The sequence below is a fragment of the Salvia hispanica genome, chromosome 5, assembly GCF_029641045.1.
Source record: "Salvia hispanica isolate PSC_SH4W2 chromosome 5, Shi_PSC_v1, whole genome shotgun sequence".
In the NCBI taxonomy this organism is placed as follows: domain Eukaryota; kingdom Viridiplantae; phylum Streptophyta; class Magnoliopsida; order Lamiales; family Lamiaceae; genus Salvia; species Salvia hispanica.
In genome coordinates, this window is record NC_142696.1 from 35803338 (window position 1) to 35822892 (window position 19555).

The 19555-nt window shown below is 36.1% G+C and overlaps 4 protein-coding genes and 1 pseudogene across 5 annotated transcripts; 1 reads left to right on the forward strand and 4 right to left on the reverse strand.

Annotated features, from left to right (window-relative positions):
• Nucleotides 1-110: 110 nt before the first annotated feature.
• On the reverse strand, nt 111-2818 carry LOC125188443 (beta-1,2-xylosyltransferase XYXT1-like; annotated as a pseudogene). The gene is made up of 3 exons (XR_016130924.1): nt 2668-2818; nt 2293-2370; nt 111-1349 (listed from the first exon to the last, which is right to left on the reverse strand). The product of XR_016130924.1 is annotated as a beta-1,2-xylosyltransferase XYXT1-like (transcript).
• A 1253-nt stretch (nt 2819-4071) lies between these two features.
• Nucleotides 4072-6838, reverse strand: LOC125187562 (protein DETOXIFICATION 16-like). Its single transcript, XM_048084177.2, has 8 exons — nt 6469-6838; nt 5527-6071; nt 5356-5442; nt 5223-5279; nt 4842-5080; nt 4641-4759; nt 4462-4548; nt 4072-4374 (listed from the first exon to the last, which is right to left on the reverse strand). The coding sequence occupies exons 1-8, from the start codon at nt 6742-6744 to the stop codon at nt 4315-4317; spliced, it is 1470 nt and encodes a 489-aa protein (XP_047940134.1). The 5' UTR covers nt 6745-6838; the 3' UTR covers nt 4072-4314.
• A 663-nt stretch (nt 6839-7501) lies between these two features.
• On the reverse strand, nt 7502-10279 carry LOC125186600 (protein DETOXIFICATION 16-like). The gene is made up of 8 exons (XM_048082996.2): nt 9792-10279; nt 8921-9465; nt 8718-8804; nt 8591-8647; nt 8240-8478; nt 8039-8157; nt 7858-7944; nt 7502-7789 (listed from the first exon to the last, which is right to left on the reverse strand). The coding sequence occupies exons 1-8, from the start codon at nt 10044-10046 to the stop codon at nt 7730-7732; spliced, it is 1449 nt and encodes a 482-aa protein (XP_047938953.1). The 5' UTR covers nt 10047-10279; the 3' UTR covers nt 7502-7729.
• Nucleotides 10280-11169: 890 nt separating this feature from the next.
• Nucleotides 11170-13531, reverse strand: LOC125187698 (microbial collagenase). Its single transcript, XM_048084327.2, has 4 exons — nt 13295-13531; nt 12181-12363; nt 12014-12073; nt 11170-11580 (listed from the first exon to the last, which is right to left on the reverse strand). Exons 1-4 carry the CDS (start codon nt 13514-13516, stop codon nt 11293-11295), a joined length of 753 nt encoding a protein of 250 aa, XP_047940284.2. The 5' UTR covers nt 13517-13531; the 3' UTR covers nt 11170-11292.
• A 756-nt stretch (nt 13532-14287) lies between these two features.
• LOC125190627 (peroxisome biogenesis protein 3-1-like) lies at nt 14288-19321 on the forward strand. The gene is made up of 7 exons (XM_048087976.2): nt 14288-14495; nt 14776-14937; nt 15031-15230; nt 15325-15455; nt 16657-16784; nt 18327-18554; nt 18905-19321. The coding sequence occupies exons 1-7, from the start codon at nt 14491-14493 to the stop codon at nt 19155-19157; spliced, it is 1107 nt and encodes a 368-aa protein (XP_047943933.1). The 5' UTR covers nt 14288-14490; the 3' UTR covers nt 19158-19321.
• Nucleotides 19322-19555: the final 234 nt, after the last annotated feature.

Consider the following 19555-nt stretch of genomic DNA (forward strand, 5'->3'; position numbering starts at 1 on the left):
GGTGTAGATTTGGGGTGATTATCTAGTGACAAATAAGAGCTTCTAGGAATATAAAATTTCAATATATTTATTAGGCTGCGTTTGCTTTTAGGTACTGAGAAAATGAGGAATAAGAAAAGTGTAATTTAATTATTGGAACATCATACATTTCAATTTAATTTACACATTCCTATACACCAAGAAAAAACCCCTAACTAACTATTACAAACAAGCTCCATGGCTTCCAATAGAGTTGAATTAAACCTAAACAAATCAACACTAACATCTTGTTCATCCAAATAAACCGAACGATATACACCCCATTCCTTCTTGTATAAACTTTGAAGATCAAACACCTCACTCCCAACCCCATATTTCTCAACCAACGAGCTCTCCCTCACTTCCACCTTATACCCCAAATATCTCAAATTCATATCTCTCGACGAGTTTTCGAAGCAGTCCTTCGCATTAAACTCCACTCCGAACGGCACAATCTGCACCACAATCGCATTTTCGGGAAGAAATACCATGTTGGTCATCCCGGCACCATGCACCGCCACCATAACATCAAAGCCGTTCACAAATCTCGCTACCGATGAAACATCTCCTCCCATTTCCCTCACGCTCACGTCGAATCCAACGCTCTGTGCCAGCTCAGCCATGTCGTATTCGTTCCTCAGGCGCCGTGTCCTCTGCCTCGAGACGACGAGCAGGCGAGGGCGCCGGCTCTTGTTCTTGCAACCGCCGACAAACCCTCTCTCAGTGAGTAGGTGGTTTTGAGAAATTTGGTGAAGTGACTGAATAGTTCGGTGAAATCGATTTATCTATGTTTAACACTTTGTGAGATTTGAGCCCCGCGATAATTCTTGGGAAACATAGGACCTCATTTTGGCTGGCCATGTCGATAATTTCGTATTTTGACAACATGTTTAGGATTGGTTTGTATTTGGAAATCCACCATGGATTCATGTCAACTACGAGGAAGATTACCGTCGTGTTGAATTGCCGAGAGGTCAAGTAGAGTGGGATGAGCACGTCGGTGAAGTCATGGAAGGGGTTTCCGAGGTAGCCTCCGGTGGAGAAGATGACGGCCGGGGCAGTGAATAGCCGGGTGCAAGGTGGGGTTGTGTTAGGGTTTTGATAGGTTATGTTGATATTTTTGATCTTTTTCATTATGCTTTTCTCGAAATTTCGGGCGTAGGGTTTGAGGTTCCAAAAGGAGGTGGTTGTGTTGAGTTGTTGAGTTGTGGGTATGAATATGGTGGATGAGTTGCCATGGACCCTAACCTCACCATTTATTTCGTACACTTGTGATCTTGAATTGGTTAGGTTTTGAGTGATTGGTGGTGTTACACTCTCCACATAACTATCTGAAATAAGAAAAGAAATTATATGTTACTCCATTTAGAAGCAGTCAAAAAATTAGATTCATTATTTCAATAATACTCGTTTCAAAATTAAAATCTATTACTGTGATATGAGATAATAACTAGTAACATTTATAGTCAATATATAAAATTCACTAAAAGAAATAAAAATTAAAATTTTACCTAGCTAGCCTTTTGTGATAAAAGAAGAATCTTGGCCTATGTGCCTTTAATTAGTTTAGTAGACAATCCGACAACTTATATTCTCTAGCAAAAGTTGCCATAATACTTAGTCCACAAAAGAAAATTATCCATTTTCACTTATGATAATAAGGTTCATACAAGATACAACCCATACTAGATATAGTCACATATTTTAGTGACTCCACTAAAATCACAATATCCACTACACAATTAATTACTAATACTATTTTATTAAAATTTGAGTTGTCTATAATATGATAAAATTTTCGTGGACCAGATGGAGTACATATATACTCCAAAATCTAAATCCCATTCGAGTTATTCTCACATTTGTATAATTGTTAGCTCTGGTTAAAGATTTTTTTTTTGTGTGAAAAGATACAAAATTGTTTTAATGATGTGGTTTGAGTCGTTTGACTATAAAGATGTGAGGTGCCAGCTACCATTCTTTTGAATTAAGTGGAGAAGATGATTAATTAATACTACTTGAGTACTTGTTAAACAAGAGAAAAAATCACACATACAAGCAAAATGGTTAATTTAGAGTATTTTCAATAATTGGAGACATTAAATTGGTTGAGACCGACAATGAGGCCAATTTATTAGGTAAATTACACATACAAACAAAATGGTTAAATTATATCAACGGAAAAAAATCACTTGCAAGCAATCACAACTTCAAATATAAACAATTTACGAAATAATCATCTTAAACAATGAAAACTAATTATTGAAGTCTTACATGATTGTGGTGGTTCGCTTATTTCTTGTGTGCTCATCAATATCTTGAGACCAGATGCCATTGATGTCTCAAAATCCTCTGCAGAAAAGCTTATAGAAATGTTATTCTAGCTCTTCATAATCATGCAAATTTTATTATGAAGATAGCCGAGTAAGAGTAGCAAAATTTAGACCTGACTATGAATTTATTAGAGTTCAATAAGTTAAGTGCAAGATTCATACTTTAAGAAAAAATGAGGTTTTAATTAGATCATAAATCTTAAAATGGAAAAGGGTTCTATGTATATATAGAAAGAAACATGTAGTATACGTAAGTACATTTTTGCGAAAGAACAATCCATCAATTGAGAAGGAAATAATGAAAAGGTGTACTTACTAATTAGGGGTAAGTTGGCAATAAAAGGTTTGAAAAGAGTGAATGCCATAAAAAAGCAACAAATGAGAGCTCCCAATCCCATCCTTCTCCGTTCATACTGACTGAAACTTCTTCCTAATATTGCCTTTTGCATCATTCTATTTATTTACACTTAAACTTCTCTTTTATCAAAATTCATACGATTTACAACTACTGGTGTGTATATATATGTGTTGTGTTTCTCTTTATTGAAATCATTCGCTTGCAAATGTTTTGTTTTTTGTATATTAATTAATGAATAATGACAATGTCAATGGCCCCAACGATTGTTTATTACTAGTACTTGTTTGTATTACTCCATTTGCATTATGTTTTACATACATTGTTGTTTAATTTATTTCTCTCTCTCTCTTGAGGGTAGATATGAAAAGGGCATTGGAGTTGACACACGGGAAAGTTATTAGTAATTACTTATTTAATTAATCATTGAACTCAATTGGATTCGTCCATCAATTAATTATTTCATTATGAATTAGTTTACTTTGAGTTTTAGGTGTAGAATGACTTTCAATGCAGTTGGGCTGCCCCCTTCAAAATATGCAAGTAAGGGGAATTAGTTCAAAAAAGATTTAAAAATAAATAAATTTGGAACTTAAAGGTTATTATAGAATGGTTTCATGGGATTTAGTTAAATGGAAACTATAATTATTGTATAAATTTCAAACTATGATATGTACCATTAAAAAATATCAATATATGACAAAATAGTAGCAACAAAAGATGTCAATACAATGTCAACGGTTGCTGCTGTGTTGGCATTTTTTTGTTGCTACTATTTTATCATCTGTTGAAATTCTCTAACGGTTCAGATCATAGTTTAGAGATTGTACAATATATAGAGTTTGTATTTTATCACTTACTAATAATTTCATTGTACTAATTAAATAACACATTCTCTGATACTAACAAATATGAAAAATAACAATAACATGTCCACCGTTGCTTATTAAGTAATACTTCCTCCATCCGCTATTAAATGTTCCATTTTATTTTTTATTTGTCTACCAATAAATGTTCCATTTCTTTTTCTTTGTCCATCCACTAATAAATGTCCTAATTTTTCCTTTTCTTTTTTTATTGTTTAATGTCTCATTTCACTTTTAATATTTTTGACAAGTGGACCTTATATTTTGTTATAAAGCCAATATATAAAAATAGGATCCAAGTTTCACTAATTTTTTCTACCACTTTTTTTCATAAAGTCACTTCTCAAAATTCTACCAGATAAAAAATAGGACATCTATTGGTGGACGGATGAACTTTGCTCTATGTGAGCATGAAGATTTGTCATTTCTTAGTGCGGCATGCTCTTTCGAAGGTAGGGCACAAGGGAGTGCCAAGACTTGGTCGAGTATAATGAGATGGTTACGACGATTGACGGATATTATTACTGTCGTCCAAGAACGCGACCTTAACGATGAAAAATCTAATACACATTTTTTTACTTGCCAGAATAATATTGCAGGAGGCCAATGAGTATATTTTACTTATTAACTTGATAGGAGGCGCACAACGCTAGAAAAAAGATGGGTGATGAAACGCAAGTTGGGGTGCCCGGTGTAGCCCGCTGCGTTGGGAGAGTAGCCGAGTAGCGGTCCGGCAGCACCATCACCGTAATGCCTCCACTGGAATGGTGGAGCTATAGACTCTTTTTCTTGCCTTGTTTGTCTACACAAACAAACAACACAAATTAAAGAATAAACAAAATAACATCACTCTTAGATCATGTTTGGTAGGGTAAATAACTCATCTTACTTGATCTTCCCAGTTAATCCGTAACATGATGATCGAAAGGCAGACGACTTGCACCAGCAGCGCGCATATAATCCCCATCCACAGACCCTACAATGAATGCACCAAACAAACAATCCAATATTTCATCAGTCACAATACTCAACCTTATATATATCCATACCCATCTTTCAAATCCATACCTTTCCTCCTACATTCGCAACGAACGCTAGCAAGATGGACACAGGGATGCCCACGAGATAATACGATCCGAGGTTGATGCACGCCCCAATTTTCTGCCATCCGCATCCTCTAACGGCCCCTGCACACGTCAGCACCAACAACCTCAATTTTGGCACCACCATTTTCAGATTTCATTACTTACGTGGTAGAGTGGTTGATACCTGATAGAACTGACTGGAGGCTGTCTATGAAGTTGGAGGTAGCAAGAATAGGCATCATTGTAGCTACATATGTCACGACTTCTGCCTCGTTGCTGTAAGCATATCCCCATACATTGCGTATTAAAACAAGAACCAGCCAGAGTACAACGCCCTCTGTGAGTGCCATTACTAGCACCACGTGCAGAGCTAGACGAGCTGCTTGTGGCTGCTCGGCACCAAGCTCGTTTGATATCCGTGTGCTGCCATTCATCAGATAAGATTGAAAGACTTGAACTATGCTCGAGATAGATGAAAATATGTTGGAATGTGATAGCTAACATATTCTTGAAACTTCATTTCTTAACAAACAATATTCAACAATATTGCATCATATTTGATTACCTTACAACACAACTGAGCCCAAAAGGTATCATCCAAACCGTCGAAGACGTATTAAGGCTGTGTAAAACAAGAACACATCAGTCACAACACAAACTAAAGTGATGTTCTCACATAACTTGAACAAAATTTCTACCAGATTGAAAGAACAGATGTTTCCAGTGCCGGATTCGGAAGCAGACCAGACAGCAGTACCATCATCTGAAAAGACCAAGTCTCCAAGCTGTTCAAAACACCAAACATTCCATGAAAAAAACACTTTGGATATTCGATTTGTGGATATTTTGCTGTATGACTGATCACTCACCAAACCATCAGTGCAGAAGGGAGGCCGAGTCTGATGAAATTTAGGACATCTTGCAGGGCTTCTCTTGAGTATCCGGGCCATGTCTTGGAGCAAGATGGAGAGAACTTGATATAAAGAGAGAGAAGCAGAACATTGAGCCAGTAGGATACACAGCTAGCCAATGCAGCTCCCTTGCTACCAAGTCCAGACTTAAACACAAGAATCCAACACACAACAAGGTGCAGCACAGTTGTGATTCCGGAGCTTATCATCATCGGGAACACAATGCTCTGAGTCTGCAAGAACCTGACTTGGCATTGCAGTATGCCGTAGCCAAAGACACAGGGGATCATGTAGCGAGCATAGGTCCCGGCCTCCATGGAGATGGTGGGATCTTGGCCTAATGCTTCGAGGATGGGACCGGTGTTGGCCCAGATTAGGGCGAGAGGTATGCAGACAAGGAGAAGAACAAACATGGCTCTCTGAGCGTGGATTCCGAGCATGTGGTATTGCTTGGCTCCATATGACTGTCCACACAGTGTGTCTAAAGCGCTCGCCATTCCCATCTAGTTGAGTAGGACATAAATCAAACTAGAGCACAAAGGATAGATAACTCATCTAGGAATGAAATTCTAAGCGCATGTTTGGAAACCAAGATTTATGCAATCACTGTCTTATTTAAGGAAACTAATCCAATCACTATCTTGTGTAAAAGCATAAGTACTTCACTGTGTTGACATGTCATAAATCCTTTGAAAGAAACATTTGTATGCATCTGGATGCAACTATCTATGTTAGGGCTCACTAATAGTAAATATCCAATTAGAATTACTAATCCCTAATTAGAGTGCATTTGGATGAATACATAGAGTAGTTCATATATATCCAGTTGCAACATGATGTCAAAAGATACAAGGGAAAGGTATAAGCAATAACAAAGAGAGAGATAGTAGTAGTTATTACAAGCAAGCTAAAACCGGTGACAGAAGCGAAGGAGGTGGCGATGGAGGCACCAGAAAGAGCAACTTCACCCAAATGGCCCACAAACATAACTGAAATTAGCTGCAAAGAAAACTGCAACAAAGAAACTGAGATGAGAGGTCCAGCCAGCCATAATTGCTTTCTAACTTCCTCCAAAAATGCTTCTTTGCTTTCAAAGATGGGAGTGGGATCAGTTATGTTTTCTGAGCTTTGAGTCAGTGGAGTCCTCAGTGAAGAAGTACTACTATTACTCTCCATCTCTCTCTCTCTCTCTATTGAGAATGCCTGCAGATCCAGACTTGCATATATTATTGAAATGTACTTATCTAAGTTCTACATGGAGTATATTATTCCACTTAGAATGAGTTATTTCCTTCTTTCGACAAAGTAACACAATTTGTTTTCTTATTACATATTTTTTTTCAATTAAGTATTTTTTTAAAGTTTATATCCAAAAGAAATGCTTCGATTATGGCAAGATGATAGGCAGTAGCATTTCACAAATTTCGAATGATATTAGCGATGACTCTTGACTAAAATATTTAAATAAAATATGGAGTAGTAGTATTCGGTATGTAAATGATGGCAGGTTAAATAAAATTAAACTAATCATATCAATCCTTGTCTTTTTTCAAAACAGCATGTAAACGACAAATCTAGCCTTTTTTATTATGTACTCCTCCACTATAGATATAGCGACATATGAAGTATTGTAGTATTTCATTATTCAGATGCCCTTTGAAATAAAAAAATTCAAAATACAATCACAATTTTTACTAGTAACTTTTCTCACTAACATTCCTATTTACGTCTAATTTTACAGTCGGCAACTAACTACTAGCTGTTTTGGGACATAACAACGGCCCACTGCTGCCACCCACTTCACTAGTCCTTTTCTTCATTCATTTTTAAACATCTGGGTCTTCTACTTTTCTCATCAACCATAAATGATGGACTAATCAACTCTGCAAATTGACTTATATGAAAATATTAAAATCATATCAAAAGCATTAAATTCTCCATTAAATCCAGCATGTCATGTCAATTTTCGAGAGCTGAGGAAAACAATTTATTACAAAATCTGTTTATGATTAAAGACAAAATTTATGGAGTAGTAATAAGCACAGATACCATGTTACAAAATTGATATTTGCCCGAAAGCAAATTAATAAACAACTAAATTCCAAGCTAACTTCTTTTAATACTTCCTCCAAAAAAAACACATTGGCCTCCAATTCCATCATCACCCTAATACCTCCACTGGAATGGTGGAGTTATAGACTCTTTCTTTGGCCTTCTTTGTCTGCACATATAAACAACACAGAATTCAACAATAAACAACATCACTCTTAAAGCCTAAATTCATCTTACTTGAAGTTCCCAGTTAGTCCGTAACATGATGATCGAAAGGCAGATGACTTGCACCACCAACGCGCATATAATCCCCATCCACAGACCCTACAATGAACCAAGCAAACAATCCAACCCTTATCAGTCAAAATACTCAACCTTATATCTATCTATACCCAGCTTTGATCTTTCAAACCCATACCTTTCCTCCTATATGTGCAACGAAAGCTAGCAGGATGGAAAGCGGGATGCCCACAAGATAATACGATCCCAGGTTGATGAACGCCCCCATTTTCTGCCATCCGCATCCTCTAACCGCACCTGCACACACCACCACCAACGTTCTAAATTTTGGCACGACCTTTTTCGTATTTCATTACTTCTGTGGTAGGGTGGTTGATACCTGATAATACACACTGGAGGCCATCTATCAAGTTGGAGGTAGCGAGAATAGGCATCATTGTTGCTACATATGTCACAACTTCTGCCTCGTTGCTATAAGCATATCCCCACACATTGCGTATTAAAACAAGAACCAGCCAGACTACAACGCCCTCGGTGAGAGCTATTACTAGCACGACGTGCAGAGCTAGGCGTGCTGCTTGTGGATGCTCGGCACCAAGCTTGTTTGATATTCGTGTGCTGCATTGATCACATAAGAATGAAAGACTTGAACTATGATCGAGAGAGAAACATATTCTTGATTTTTCATTTCTTAACAAATGATCTTCACAATGCATCATGTTTGATTTACCTGACAGCAGAACTGAGCCCAAAAGGAATCATCCAAACCGTCGCAGCTGTATTAAGGCTGTGAAAAACATAAAAACATCAATCTCAAAACAAATTATATCCTCTTATAACTTCAATCGAAAATCTACCAGATGGAAAGAACAGATGTTTCCAGTGCGGGATTTGGAAGAAGACCAGACAGCAGAACCATCATCTCAAAAGACCAATTCTCCAAGCTATTCAAAACACCAAACATTCGGTGAAAAAAATCCCTAAATATATCATCAAGCTGAATTTTTGTACACTTGGATATTCAATTTTTGGACATTTTGCTCTATTACTGATCACTCACCAAACCATCATTGCAGAAGGGAGGCCAAGTCTGATGAAATTTAGGACATCTTGAAGGGCTTCTTTTGAGAATCCGGTCCAAGTCCTGGAGCAAGACGGAGAGAACTTGATATAAAGAGAGAGAAGCAGAACATTGAGCCAGTAGGATACACAGCTAGCCACAGCAGCTCCCTTGCTACCAAGTCCGGACTTGAACACAAGAATCCAACAGACAACAAGGTGCAGCACAGTTGTGATTCCGGAGCTTATCATCATCGGGAACACAATGCTCTGAGTCTGCAAGAACCTGACTTGGCATTGCAGTATGCCGTAGCCAAAGACACTGGGGATCATGTAGCGAGCATAGGTCCCGGCCTCCATGGAGATGGCGGGATCTTGGCCTAATGCTTTGAGGATGAGACCGGTGTTGGCCCAGACTAGGGCGAGGGGTATGCAGACCAGGAGAAGAACAAACATGGCTCTCTGAGCGTGGATTCCGAGCATGTGGTATTGCTTGGCTCCATAGGACTGTCCACACAGTGTGTCTAAGGCGCTTGACATTCCCATCTAGTTGAGTAGGATATAAATCAAACTCATAGTATGATTGTTTTTATAAAATTAAGGAAATATAAGATTATTGAATAAGCAAATTAATGAATACATCAAAGTAAACAGGGATTAACTTGAATCTTTTTGTTTATGAATCCTATCACACAAATAAAATTGAGAGGAAGGAGCAATGTGAGTGCAGGGTGCAGCTATGGAAATGAATGATCAGATAATCCAATTGACAAATGTTTGTACATTTTGGAGACCAAGATTTGTGCAATCACTATCTTATATAAGGAAATGAATCGCTAATTAGAGGGAAAGGGAAAGGGAAAATTATGTACCAGCAAACTAAAACCGGTGACGGAGGCGAAGGAGGTGGCGATGGAAGCACCAGAAAGAGCGAGTTCACCCAAATGCCCCACAAACATAACTGAAATTAGCTGCAAACAAAACTGCAAGAGAGAAACAGAGATGAGAGGTCCAGCCAGCCATAGTTGCTTTCTAAGCTCCTCCAAGAATGCTTCTTTGCTTTCAAAGATGGGCTTTTGTGAGGTTTGAGTGAATGGAGTGGTAAGAGAGGATGTATTGCTCTCCATCTCTTCACCAAATTCAGAATGGAAATGATTCAACTGCAACTGCAACTGCAACTGCTATTGTTGCTGTACATATAGATGCATTTCGCACATTTTCTTGGATGTATGTACGGAAAATCATTTGCACACTCTTCTTGACTAAATTTATCACACAGTATATACCGACAAAGCTCACCATGAAATACTCTTTTCTTTTTATAATATCTAGGTTCTAGGTTGAATGAGTGGCACGAATTTAAGAAAGTATTGTCAGGTAGAATAAAATAGAGAAAAAAAAAATTAATTGCATATTTTAATGAGAAAAAAATGAGAGATAATATTATTTTCAACATTTTGAATGGGACGAAGAGTATTAAAAAGAGCTGTGAAGTGGAATAAGGGACATATATGCATGAGGAGTGTATTTAATATCTAACTTTTTTTTTTAAAAATATTTCAAGTGGACATACTTTGCGCAGGGAGGGAGTATGTTTGTGAATTGTGAGTCTAGTTTAACGTACTGTCCAAGTTGTTTGACCGAAATGGACCACCACTTTGGTTAGTCGTATTCGTCATATAGTAGTATCTGAATTATTTCTTCTACTTCAATTAAAAAAAAAATCATCAACCCAAAATTATGCTGACATGGCAACCAGCAAGTTCACTTATTAAAAGATTTCGTTTTGATAACGAAGACATAGAATACAAATCAAAAGTATATATTGCCAATCCACCTCAATAATGCTTCTTCTCTCATGCAAGCCACACTAATCAAAATTTGATTTTTATTCTTTGATTTGGTCAATTACACTATCAATAATCTAAGCATATCGGTCAAACTTTATCTCTTATTATCAACCATTAAATAAGTAGTGTTGAAAATGAAGCAAAATGCAACACAAGCATACTCGTTTATGTAGAAAACATAAGAGGAAGATCATAAACATAAATACTCGTCATTAAATCTATTTTTGGGAGATGAATAAGGTATATTACACAAACCTGCAGAGGAATCTTAAATATGAAATATAAAGATGCGTTTTGTGGAGCCAAGTTATAAATCACAGGTGATTATGATAGGAGATTCCATATTAGATTTCAAAATCAAATTCAGCAAATCAAAAGAAAATAAAGAAGGCAGGCAGCATCACAGAAATAAACTTCTACTTGCATTTCTCTTCTTCTATTGCAAATAAATTTAGCAAGAGAGGAATGTATATGTTTCTATACAGCAAGAAACCAAGACATATAACTCACAAGGCGTAACACATCACTGGCCAACACGTTTACAGCGCACCCAGAATGCTGTTCCCCCACTTCTGCCACGGGCAACAGTGATTTCCTCATCAATATAGAACCAAATGAAAAACGGATCCGCATTGGTTGGCTCCCTTTCATCATCTCCTTTAAAACTAAACTCAAACGGATCAAGCGGCCCTACTTTTATCCGGATTTTTTCAAATATGAATGCAAGTATTCTTTTCTTCCATGATAACCTGCCCTCAAAGCTCAGGGATCCAAGAGGTCCAAGATAAACTCCATTCTCTATCCTCTTTCCCTAAAATATTCATGTCAAAAAATTATTCACACGTGTAAATTAAAGAGCAGTGTTTCTCCCTTTTTACAAAAATATGCTTAATATCCTTAAACAATTTATGCTACACTAGCATCTTTAAAGGCCACCCAAAATAATTGACAAAGAAGTTGAGGATGATTCAACATCCGTTTAAAGAGTAAATTCATTGACAGAATTTTATTTTATTTTTTGGTTTTTGGGGTCTAGACTTCAATCATAAGTGTGGAAAACATATCTAAGACTTTGTTTTATAGAAAGAAAATGCACATATGAGTGAAAATGCCATCTAATGTCAAGAAACGTTGTTATCAAAGGAACGGTGTGAAATTAATCCAAAACAGAGCCAGCAAATATAAACCATTGATCATTTAAATGACAGCAAACATATTTAAACTTCAAGGATCCAGAAACTCACAGCTGCATCAAATCTCTGGATGGCTGTGATCGGGAAATATTTACCGCGAGTTAGCTTCTTCTGCCGGTTATCATATCAGCACCAAAGAGAAAAGAAATGTGAGCCTACACACACGATAAAGTACTGAAAAAACAAGTGCATCATGAGTGCATAAAAGTAACAATAACCTCAGCAGTAAAAACGAGCATCCAAGTTCTCCCTGGTGAGTCCGTTCCTCCTAGAGTTTGAAAAAACTTAGAGGGGTCGACCTTTGCCTTCTCAATCACAGAAAAAGCATTCAGGATCTCTTCTTGTGGAACTTTTCTTGTCTTGGCTGCATTCTTAAGCACTCTAACACACTCCTCTACTTCCTGTACAGAATAGATATTCGTAACTTAAATGGTAGTAAGATTGAGTATCTCATGACTACCATTGATTTCTGTTATCATCAAGTTAATACTTGTGTGTGTGAACATAATGTGAATTGAGCATTGAATCATAGAGAAATAAAAACAAATAACAATTTTCTAACCAAGATTCTGAAGAAGTTACAAGAAAATGTTCGAAGTACTAGCTGCTGCTGAAAGGAGGAATTTGAAAATTTTGGACAAACTATGTCTCAGTTATTAAATTACATTCTGGAATATTCAATATATTCTTGAGCCTAAACTTTCATAAAATTATGTTTCGATTTTTGGTTAATTTCGTGAAGAAAGGAGGTACTCTAGCAAACACTGGGTGATAAAATTAGAGGCGAAGGGTGTTTCCCTCGTGATAAAAATACTTTCGGCATTATAAGGCGATATGGTGTGCTCCCTTGCAAGGTCTTTCATAAACAATGTGCTAAACATCAAATCTAAAAAGACTCACTGTTGTTTTGAACCTTTTGCATATCCTTTACTTTCATTAAATCTTCTGATCTTATATACTTACAAAGTGAAGACATTCTAACCTTGGACTCACTTCTTCATAAATCATTTAAAAATGATTCTTGCAAAGAAACCTCATCAAAGCTGACACAAGAGACTACAGACTAAATGATCAAGATCATAAAACTGAGAGTTTTCAATTTTGCCTCCTAATCCCAATTCTCTATGATTCTTTTCCAATAATTCCTTCCAACAAGATTACTACTTTACTCTAAAAAGCTTCTAAATAGTTCAATTGAGAAACTCAATCAGCCACAATTCAATCAACATTGTCATTAAAAAGTGATGGTGCCAAGAGTGAAATGAGGGATAGCAGCACAAACCATAGTTTCTGAAAATCAAGAGAAAGTAAAAAAGCAATTAATATAAGCACCTTATCGAGCTGTGGTTGTTCCTCAGCGAGAAGTGATGGTGTGGTGGAGATTTGGGGCTCGCCATCAACAGCAGCTCTGAGACGTTGTAGAGAGGAGAATGTGGGAATAGTTGTTTTGTGCACAAGTTTAAGGTTGAAGGGTGTGTGAAGAGAGCAGATGGAAGGCGTGAGGGAGTGACAAGGAGAAGAAGCAATGAAGCTATGGAGAAGAGAATAAGCCATAGCCACATACTGCTGATATCTCAATTTTTTCATTTAAATTCAAATTAGTTTTTGGTATTTTATGATAATTGCCTCAAAAATCAAAATACATGCATTTTAGGTAGTACCGAAATAAATAATGCTTACAAATCAAACTCAAAATTATGCTCTAAAGCTCTAAATACAATTAACATCTCACATGTCAAATTTTATGAACATTATTAAATGACAACTTAACAATAAAAAATTCTTATTTTATTGGTGAAAGTGGTTGAGACTAATAGTACAAATCAATTTAATTTGATTAATTAAAGTTAACACAAATAATTTATATAAAGATTATTTCATGGAGTATATACTGTGATAGCAAAATTTTGTAAAGTGATTAGTATTAATTACAGTATTGTATGTTTTTTTTTTGTCGAAATTGCACGAATTCTATAAAATTCTTAATTTAAAGTGCCCTTGTATACATGCTTATTATTTTTAGTTACTATCTGATGAAATTTTTATATCAAATAAACTGATAATTGGGTCTAGGGTGAGATTAATACAAGCTTTTAATGGGTAGGGTGTAATAGTTTATTGGTTTATTATGTTTTGTACTCTCAACTTCATAATACTATCATGTAATTAATAGTAGTAGTACTAATACTATGTTAGCAGTTAGGAATTTTTATTAAAAATCATCAATTAAATAATCAATTAAAAAATATTATTCTAAAACTGTGTATGGAGATTTGATTCCGATTAAATTTTTAACTTAGATAAAATTTTGATATTGATGTACATAAAAAGGTGAGATTTTTGCAGCTACTTATTCTCTTTTCTTCGTCTCAGATTCCAAAGCGCAAACCTAAACCGTTAAAGAACTGCCAAGATTCTATTTTGAGTTGCCTGTAACTCAGTTCGTTTGATTTCTCGAAAAGGGGAAGGAAGCACCGGCCAAGTCTGGGCTTATACCAACTAATTTAGGGATTTAAAAAACAGTTCGAATGTGGTTCGTCAATTTCTTTTCCTATTTTTTTCTGTTTTTCTATAGCGTTTTCCCAATTTTGTGTGTAGAATGCGTGATTAAATGCTTCAGCTATGTATGCTAGTTTCTAAATTTGGTTTACTATTGTGGGATTTCCATCAAATTTAGTTAGTGGCTCAGATTCTTATTTCCATTGGTGAGCTCCAACTGTTTGATTAATTTCCACACTGGGCTTCCTTTTTTTCTTGTGAGGAGTTATTATTCAATTTTCTTAGCTATTGTCATGTTGAATGCGTGATGATAGGGATTTTTGGAGGAGGCATAAGAGAAAAGTGTATGTTGCACTTGGAGCTTTTGGGGGCGGGTATGTACTGTACAAGCTATACGATGCTCGGAGGCGTAGTCTTAGTGCTCTGCAGCGGCAGCTTGCTGATGAGAGAGAAAATGAGGAACTCATCAAAGCCCAGTTAAGATCAGCTAACGGCTAACCCTTGTGCATTCGTTTGTTATTGCTACTAACGAAGCTTAATACTCATTTATTTTTTTGTTGCTTGGGTAGAATACAAGCGCATTTTCAGAGCGTCCAGAGAATAGCCGACACAGCAACGATGCCTCATGTGATGCATTACTTAGATATTCATTTGGCTGAGAGCTTGGACCTCACACCTTTGACAGAGAGATTAATTCAAGGAAAGGACCAAGCAACTACTTTAACCAAAACAGAGAAGCTTGAACTATGGGACAGACTTAAAATATTGAGTATGTATAAAATACTTTCGCTCATGTACCCTGTATGTCTTTATCTAGACCATTTCATTAATTTTTGTTATCCATTGGTTGTGATGTTTTACAGGTTTTACAAAAATGGTATCATCTATTTGGGCGTTGACTATGCTGTGCCTCTATATCAGGGTCCAAGTCAATATCTTAGGGAGACATCTATATATTGACACGGCACGAGGTCTTGGAAGTTCTCATCTGCTTGTAAGAATGATGCTATCTTTAGTTAAATTGGGAATACTTTTATTTTTACCAATAGATGTGTGTTGAGCATTACCAACCTGGCCTATTTGTAGAGGATAACGTTTTTTATGCGATGTGTAACATGTGTCTCCAAAAATGTTGCATTATTATCAAACTAATGTTTTTATGCTGATTCTTATATTGACTTTATGTTTTACATTGTCTGATGTTTGAAAGTAACTTGAATCATTATTCCAATGGTGTCCCTGTAGTAGGACAGACATATAACATCTCTCAAGCATTTTATTATTCAAAAGCTTTAAGGTAGACTTAGCCAACTTGTTAGGTGTACAATTTTTTAGAACAAGTAATCTAGTTTGTATGAGTATGAGTAGATATCAGATGTATCAAATCCAAGTTGATATTGGATGAATCTTTAAAATGACCAATTGACCGTGCTTTAGGAATAGTATATGGTTGTTATAACAAAATCAGAGAGTCCCTGCTTGTCATCAAAACATGCTCTAGCCAGCTTTGTGGCAGTCACATTAACAGCAGTCGATATTGCTGATGCTCATTATTTGGCGTGGGTCATATGACTCATATTTGCCACACTCTCTCAAAGATAATTCAGTGTTTTAAGTAAATATTATTCCTCTTTCCACCAAAAGTGTGGCACCGGTTTTCATAAAATGTTTTGTAGATATTTTGTTAGTGTAGAAGTGTCTCACCAATGGAAAATAGTGGGTTAAGATGGTGGGTCGTGGGTCATTGTTTGTAAATAAGGAGCATTTTGAGAGTAAATCATAAGCAGGGTGGGCTTTTTTTTTCAAAAAAGGAAAGTTTTCTCACTTTTTGTGGACGATGGATGTGGGATGCCTGATAAGGCAATTGTTGCACACTCTTGGTGGACGGAGCAATTACTTTTTTGTGCTAAAGTTTTTTTGGAGTGGTAGAAGTTACAAGATACACAACCCACAGTTAAGCTATGAATTTAACATTTGTGTGCAGATCACTTTTCTTACAGTATTAATCACTAACCACAGTTAAGCTATGAATTTAACATTCGTGTGCAGATCACTTTGTGCGTCTATTGTATTTCAAGATATGTTTCATCTACCTCTTAATCTCTTTTTAATGGTGCTAAACATATGTAATCTTATTAATGCTGTAGCCTGATCTATTTATGTATATATAAGAATGGCTCATCTATGTGATCCAGGATGAAGCTGAAATGATTGACAAGAATGATGAACAACAGTTTTTGGCCTGTGCTGATTATCTTTCTAATCGTGGTCTGCTTTCTTTGATATCTGATACAGAGGCTGTGACAGTGGAAGTACTCAAGGGGTATGTATGCCTTTCTATGCATGTATATGAGATTAGTAAAGATTTCATCCCCCCCCCCCCAAAAAAAAAAAAAAAAAAAATTCCCTAAATTCTAGGTTTTTACTGTTCCATTGCATGCACTATTCGTCTATATGCCTTCTCTGCTCTTCATATTTGTATTTTTTTTCTATATTTTCTAGCATTTCTTGCAAAAAAGGGCATCACAACTTGACAGATGGTTAAACTATTGCTATCTTGTGACTATTTAAAATATTTTTGAAATCCATCTAATTGAACTGTTTATTTCCTGGAATTTCACATCTTTGCTGGAATTATGCCAAGGTGGCAGATCCACATAACAGCTGATTCAGTTGGAAACTTGGAATTGTAAAGGGTTAATTAGTTAGTGTTTTAATTTATTTAATTCTTAGCTGAGTTAATGTTTAAGAGGTGCCACCAATGGGCCAATTGTGTGTAGTACCCTCTTATGATAATTGCACGAAGTTTAAGAACTCGAGAAGTCATTAGGTAGGACAGGAGTTTTCTGGTTTTAATCTCCGAGTGACTTATAATTATAAATTCTCAGTATGCATATTCTTCATTCTGTTATTGTATGAATAGATTATAATAATGCAATTGTTTGGGATTTTGTCCTCATTTCTAATGAATCTATGCGATATCTATCATGTCAAGAATTTGACACTTCCATCTGTAAGTGAAGATACGAGTTATATGCAATATTGATGAAGATCATGAAGTTTGTAATTTTGTAGTATCTCTTTCAAAGTTCAAATTTAACTTTAGCACGGTTGGAATTAGCTGTTGATGAAGAAAGAAAGTTAGACAAATAAAGTCCTCTGGCACGCAATGGGTAGCTGTACCCACCTTGGGAATCTGGTTCGCATATGACCTTAAACATCAGCTTATAGCATGGTCAGAAAAATAATTAATTCACTGGTCAACCCATTGAGTTAGTGCGGAAGAGTATTATTTTCCAATTTCCTTTTGCCGGCCAATGGAGTTGCAAACGATATAATATCCCATATGAATTTTTGGGGTTGAAGATCAGTGCTGCTAGAACTTGCTCACTTGGTGGTGATAGTTTTACTATGCCTTGATTTTCAATATTCTTTATATAATCTAGAGAATGAGTTATAACTTATATAATCATAATGTGCTAATCAACTAGTTGAAAGTTATTTTTTTATCTGCTGTCTGTATTCTGGCATTTCAATCTTATGTATATATATGCTCTTTTATGTGTGCTTACCTTTCTGCTTTTTGATGAAGTTTCTTTAATTCTCTGTTCTTTTTTGCACCTTTAAGGCATTTGGTTTAGTCTTGACTATGTTATGTGGATACCCTTAAGCTCAGTGTCTTTGTTGAAATCTTGATCTGACACTACGAATAGGTAGCATCTGGATACTATATAACACTCTTTAGTCTCCATGTCTCAGAACCATGCCTGATTCCTATTACATTGTTTCTTGAATCCTAGTCATGTCAGGCAATAAGTGTTTTGATATCAAAAGTGATTATACGTTATTACATTTTCATTTGCAGAAAACACCTGAAAGATATCTTCAGCACTATGTTAGTTCACGATGCTATTATACACATATTGGAGACGTTAATGATTAGGCATAGCCCTAGTCAGTGGGTGGGTTATCTGATGCCTGATGATGGCGATGTTTACAAATTTGTTGCACCATCCAACAGCGGTGGATCAGATTTCTCACATGTTACAAAATTTGAGTTGCTCATGGGGGAAACACGCGCAGTGTTGTCAAGGTACAGATTTCGAATTCGGCACCTTATTGAACTTGGTTGCACACTCAAGTAGTATTTGTTTTTGCATCTGAGTTTTACAAATCCATCATTTTGGAAAGATGTTTAAGAAAAACTGTGTGAGGGACCTCCAAATTATACAGTGCTTCCTTTTGAATATGTTCAATACATTGCTGTTGTTGGATTACCAATAAAACATGTCCAATTTTCTAAAATTCATTACCTACCATTTTGAGTTTGGTCTTACTTTGTGCTGTAAATTTGCATTCTCTTCCTTCTGTTGTTTCTCTAACAGATGCTGAATTTACATTATGAGGATGTCCTTATTTTGTGTGTTCTCTTTGTTTGGGCAGTGCTGAGTTTGCCAATGTTGTCGACATATCTCTAAGAGCAGTGGTGAATGCTGTCTTGGAGGATCTAAACAGCCATTGCGGCAAAAACAATTTGATGTCTGGGATGCCACTTGCCAGACTCGTGCCGAGGATAGCTCTTATGGCTCAACAGCTTCTTACGGAATCGAACAGAGGTAGGTACATCCAAATGATTCGGAACATACCTGAAGTTGAACAATTCTTCACCCTTTTATACTCGAGCACGCCCGCATAGAGCAGAATCACTGTCTCAGTTTATGTGAAACTTGAAAAGGTTAATTCAAGTATGTGGTGATGATGTACAAGCTATTAAAGAGAAGAAGACAATTTTTGTTGTAATATCTTCTTGCAAATGTAACCCATGGCTATTTGTTTGATTAATTTCAGTATCATTGGTGATTTTATAGTTTTTTTTTTTTTTTTTGCAACAGCTTCTTGTTTAAGAACGAGTAGTACTGATTATTTTTATATATCCCAGTTTAAATTTCTCATGAGAATAATAGCCATCTACAGATATATGCAAAAGCAAAAAACACATTGCGGGTTATAGTGGTATACTATCCACTCTAAATTTTGTAACATGGAGTATATCCCATCATTTAATATAATAGTAGTAGTAAAGATAAATGCTTA

Bases quoted from the DNA above. Each gene is read 5' to 3' on its own strand.
- LOC125187562 (XM_048084177.2), bottom strand. From the start codon at position 6,744: ATGGAGAGTAATAGTAGTACTTCTTCACTGAGGACTCCACTGACTCAA. The intron at 5,081-5,222 runs GTAATCAAATAT...GATGAATGGCAG, and splicing joins GGGCTCAGTTGTGTTGTAAG to CACACGGATATCAAACGAGC. The intron at 4,375-4,461 runs GTAAGATGAGTT...TTGTTTGTGTAG, and splicing joins GGATTAACTGGGAAGATCAA to ACAAACAAGGCAAGAAAAAG.
- LOC125186600 (XM_048082996.2), bottom strand. From the start codon at position 10,046: ATGGAGAGCAATACATCCTCTCTTACCACTCCATTCACTCAAACCTCA. The intron at 8,479-8,590 runs GTAAATCAAACA...TGATCAATGCAG, and splicing joins GGGCTCAGTTCTGCTGTCAG to CACACGAATATCAAACAAGC. The intron at 8,158-8,239 runs GTATCAACCACC...TGGTGTGTGCAG, and splicing joins CCTCCAGTGTGTATTATCAG to GTGCGGTTAGAGGATGCGGA.
- LOC125187698 (XM_048084327.2), bottom strand. From the start codon at position 13,516: ATGGCTTATTCTCTTCTCCATAGCTTCATTGCTTCTTCTCCTTGTCAC. The intron at 12,364-13,294 runs GTGCTTATATTA...TATTCTGTACAG, and splicing joins AACAACCACAGCTCGATAAG to GAAGTAGAGGAGTGTGTTAG. The intron at 12,074-12,180 runs GTTATTGTTACT...GATAACCGGCAG, and splicing joins TGCTCGTTTTTACTGCTGAG to AAGAAGCTAACTCGCGGTAA.
- LOC125190627 (XM_048087976.2), top strand. The intron at 14,938-15,030 runs GTTAAGATCAGC...TTGCTTGGGTAG, and splicing joins GAGGAACTCATCAAAGCCCA to AATACAAGCGCATTTTCAGA. The intron at 16,785-18,326 runs GTATGTATGCCT...TTTCATTTGCAG, and splicing joins ACAGTGGAAGTACTCAAGGG to AAAACACCTGAAAGATATCT.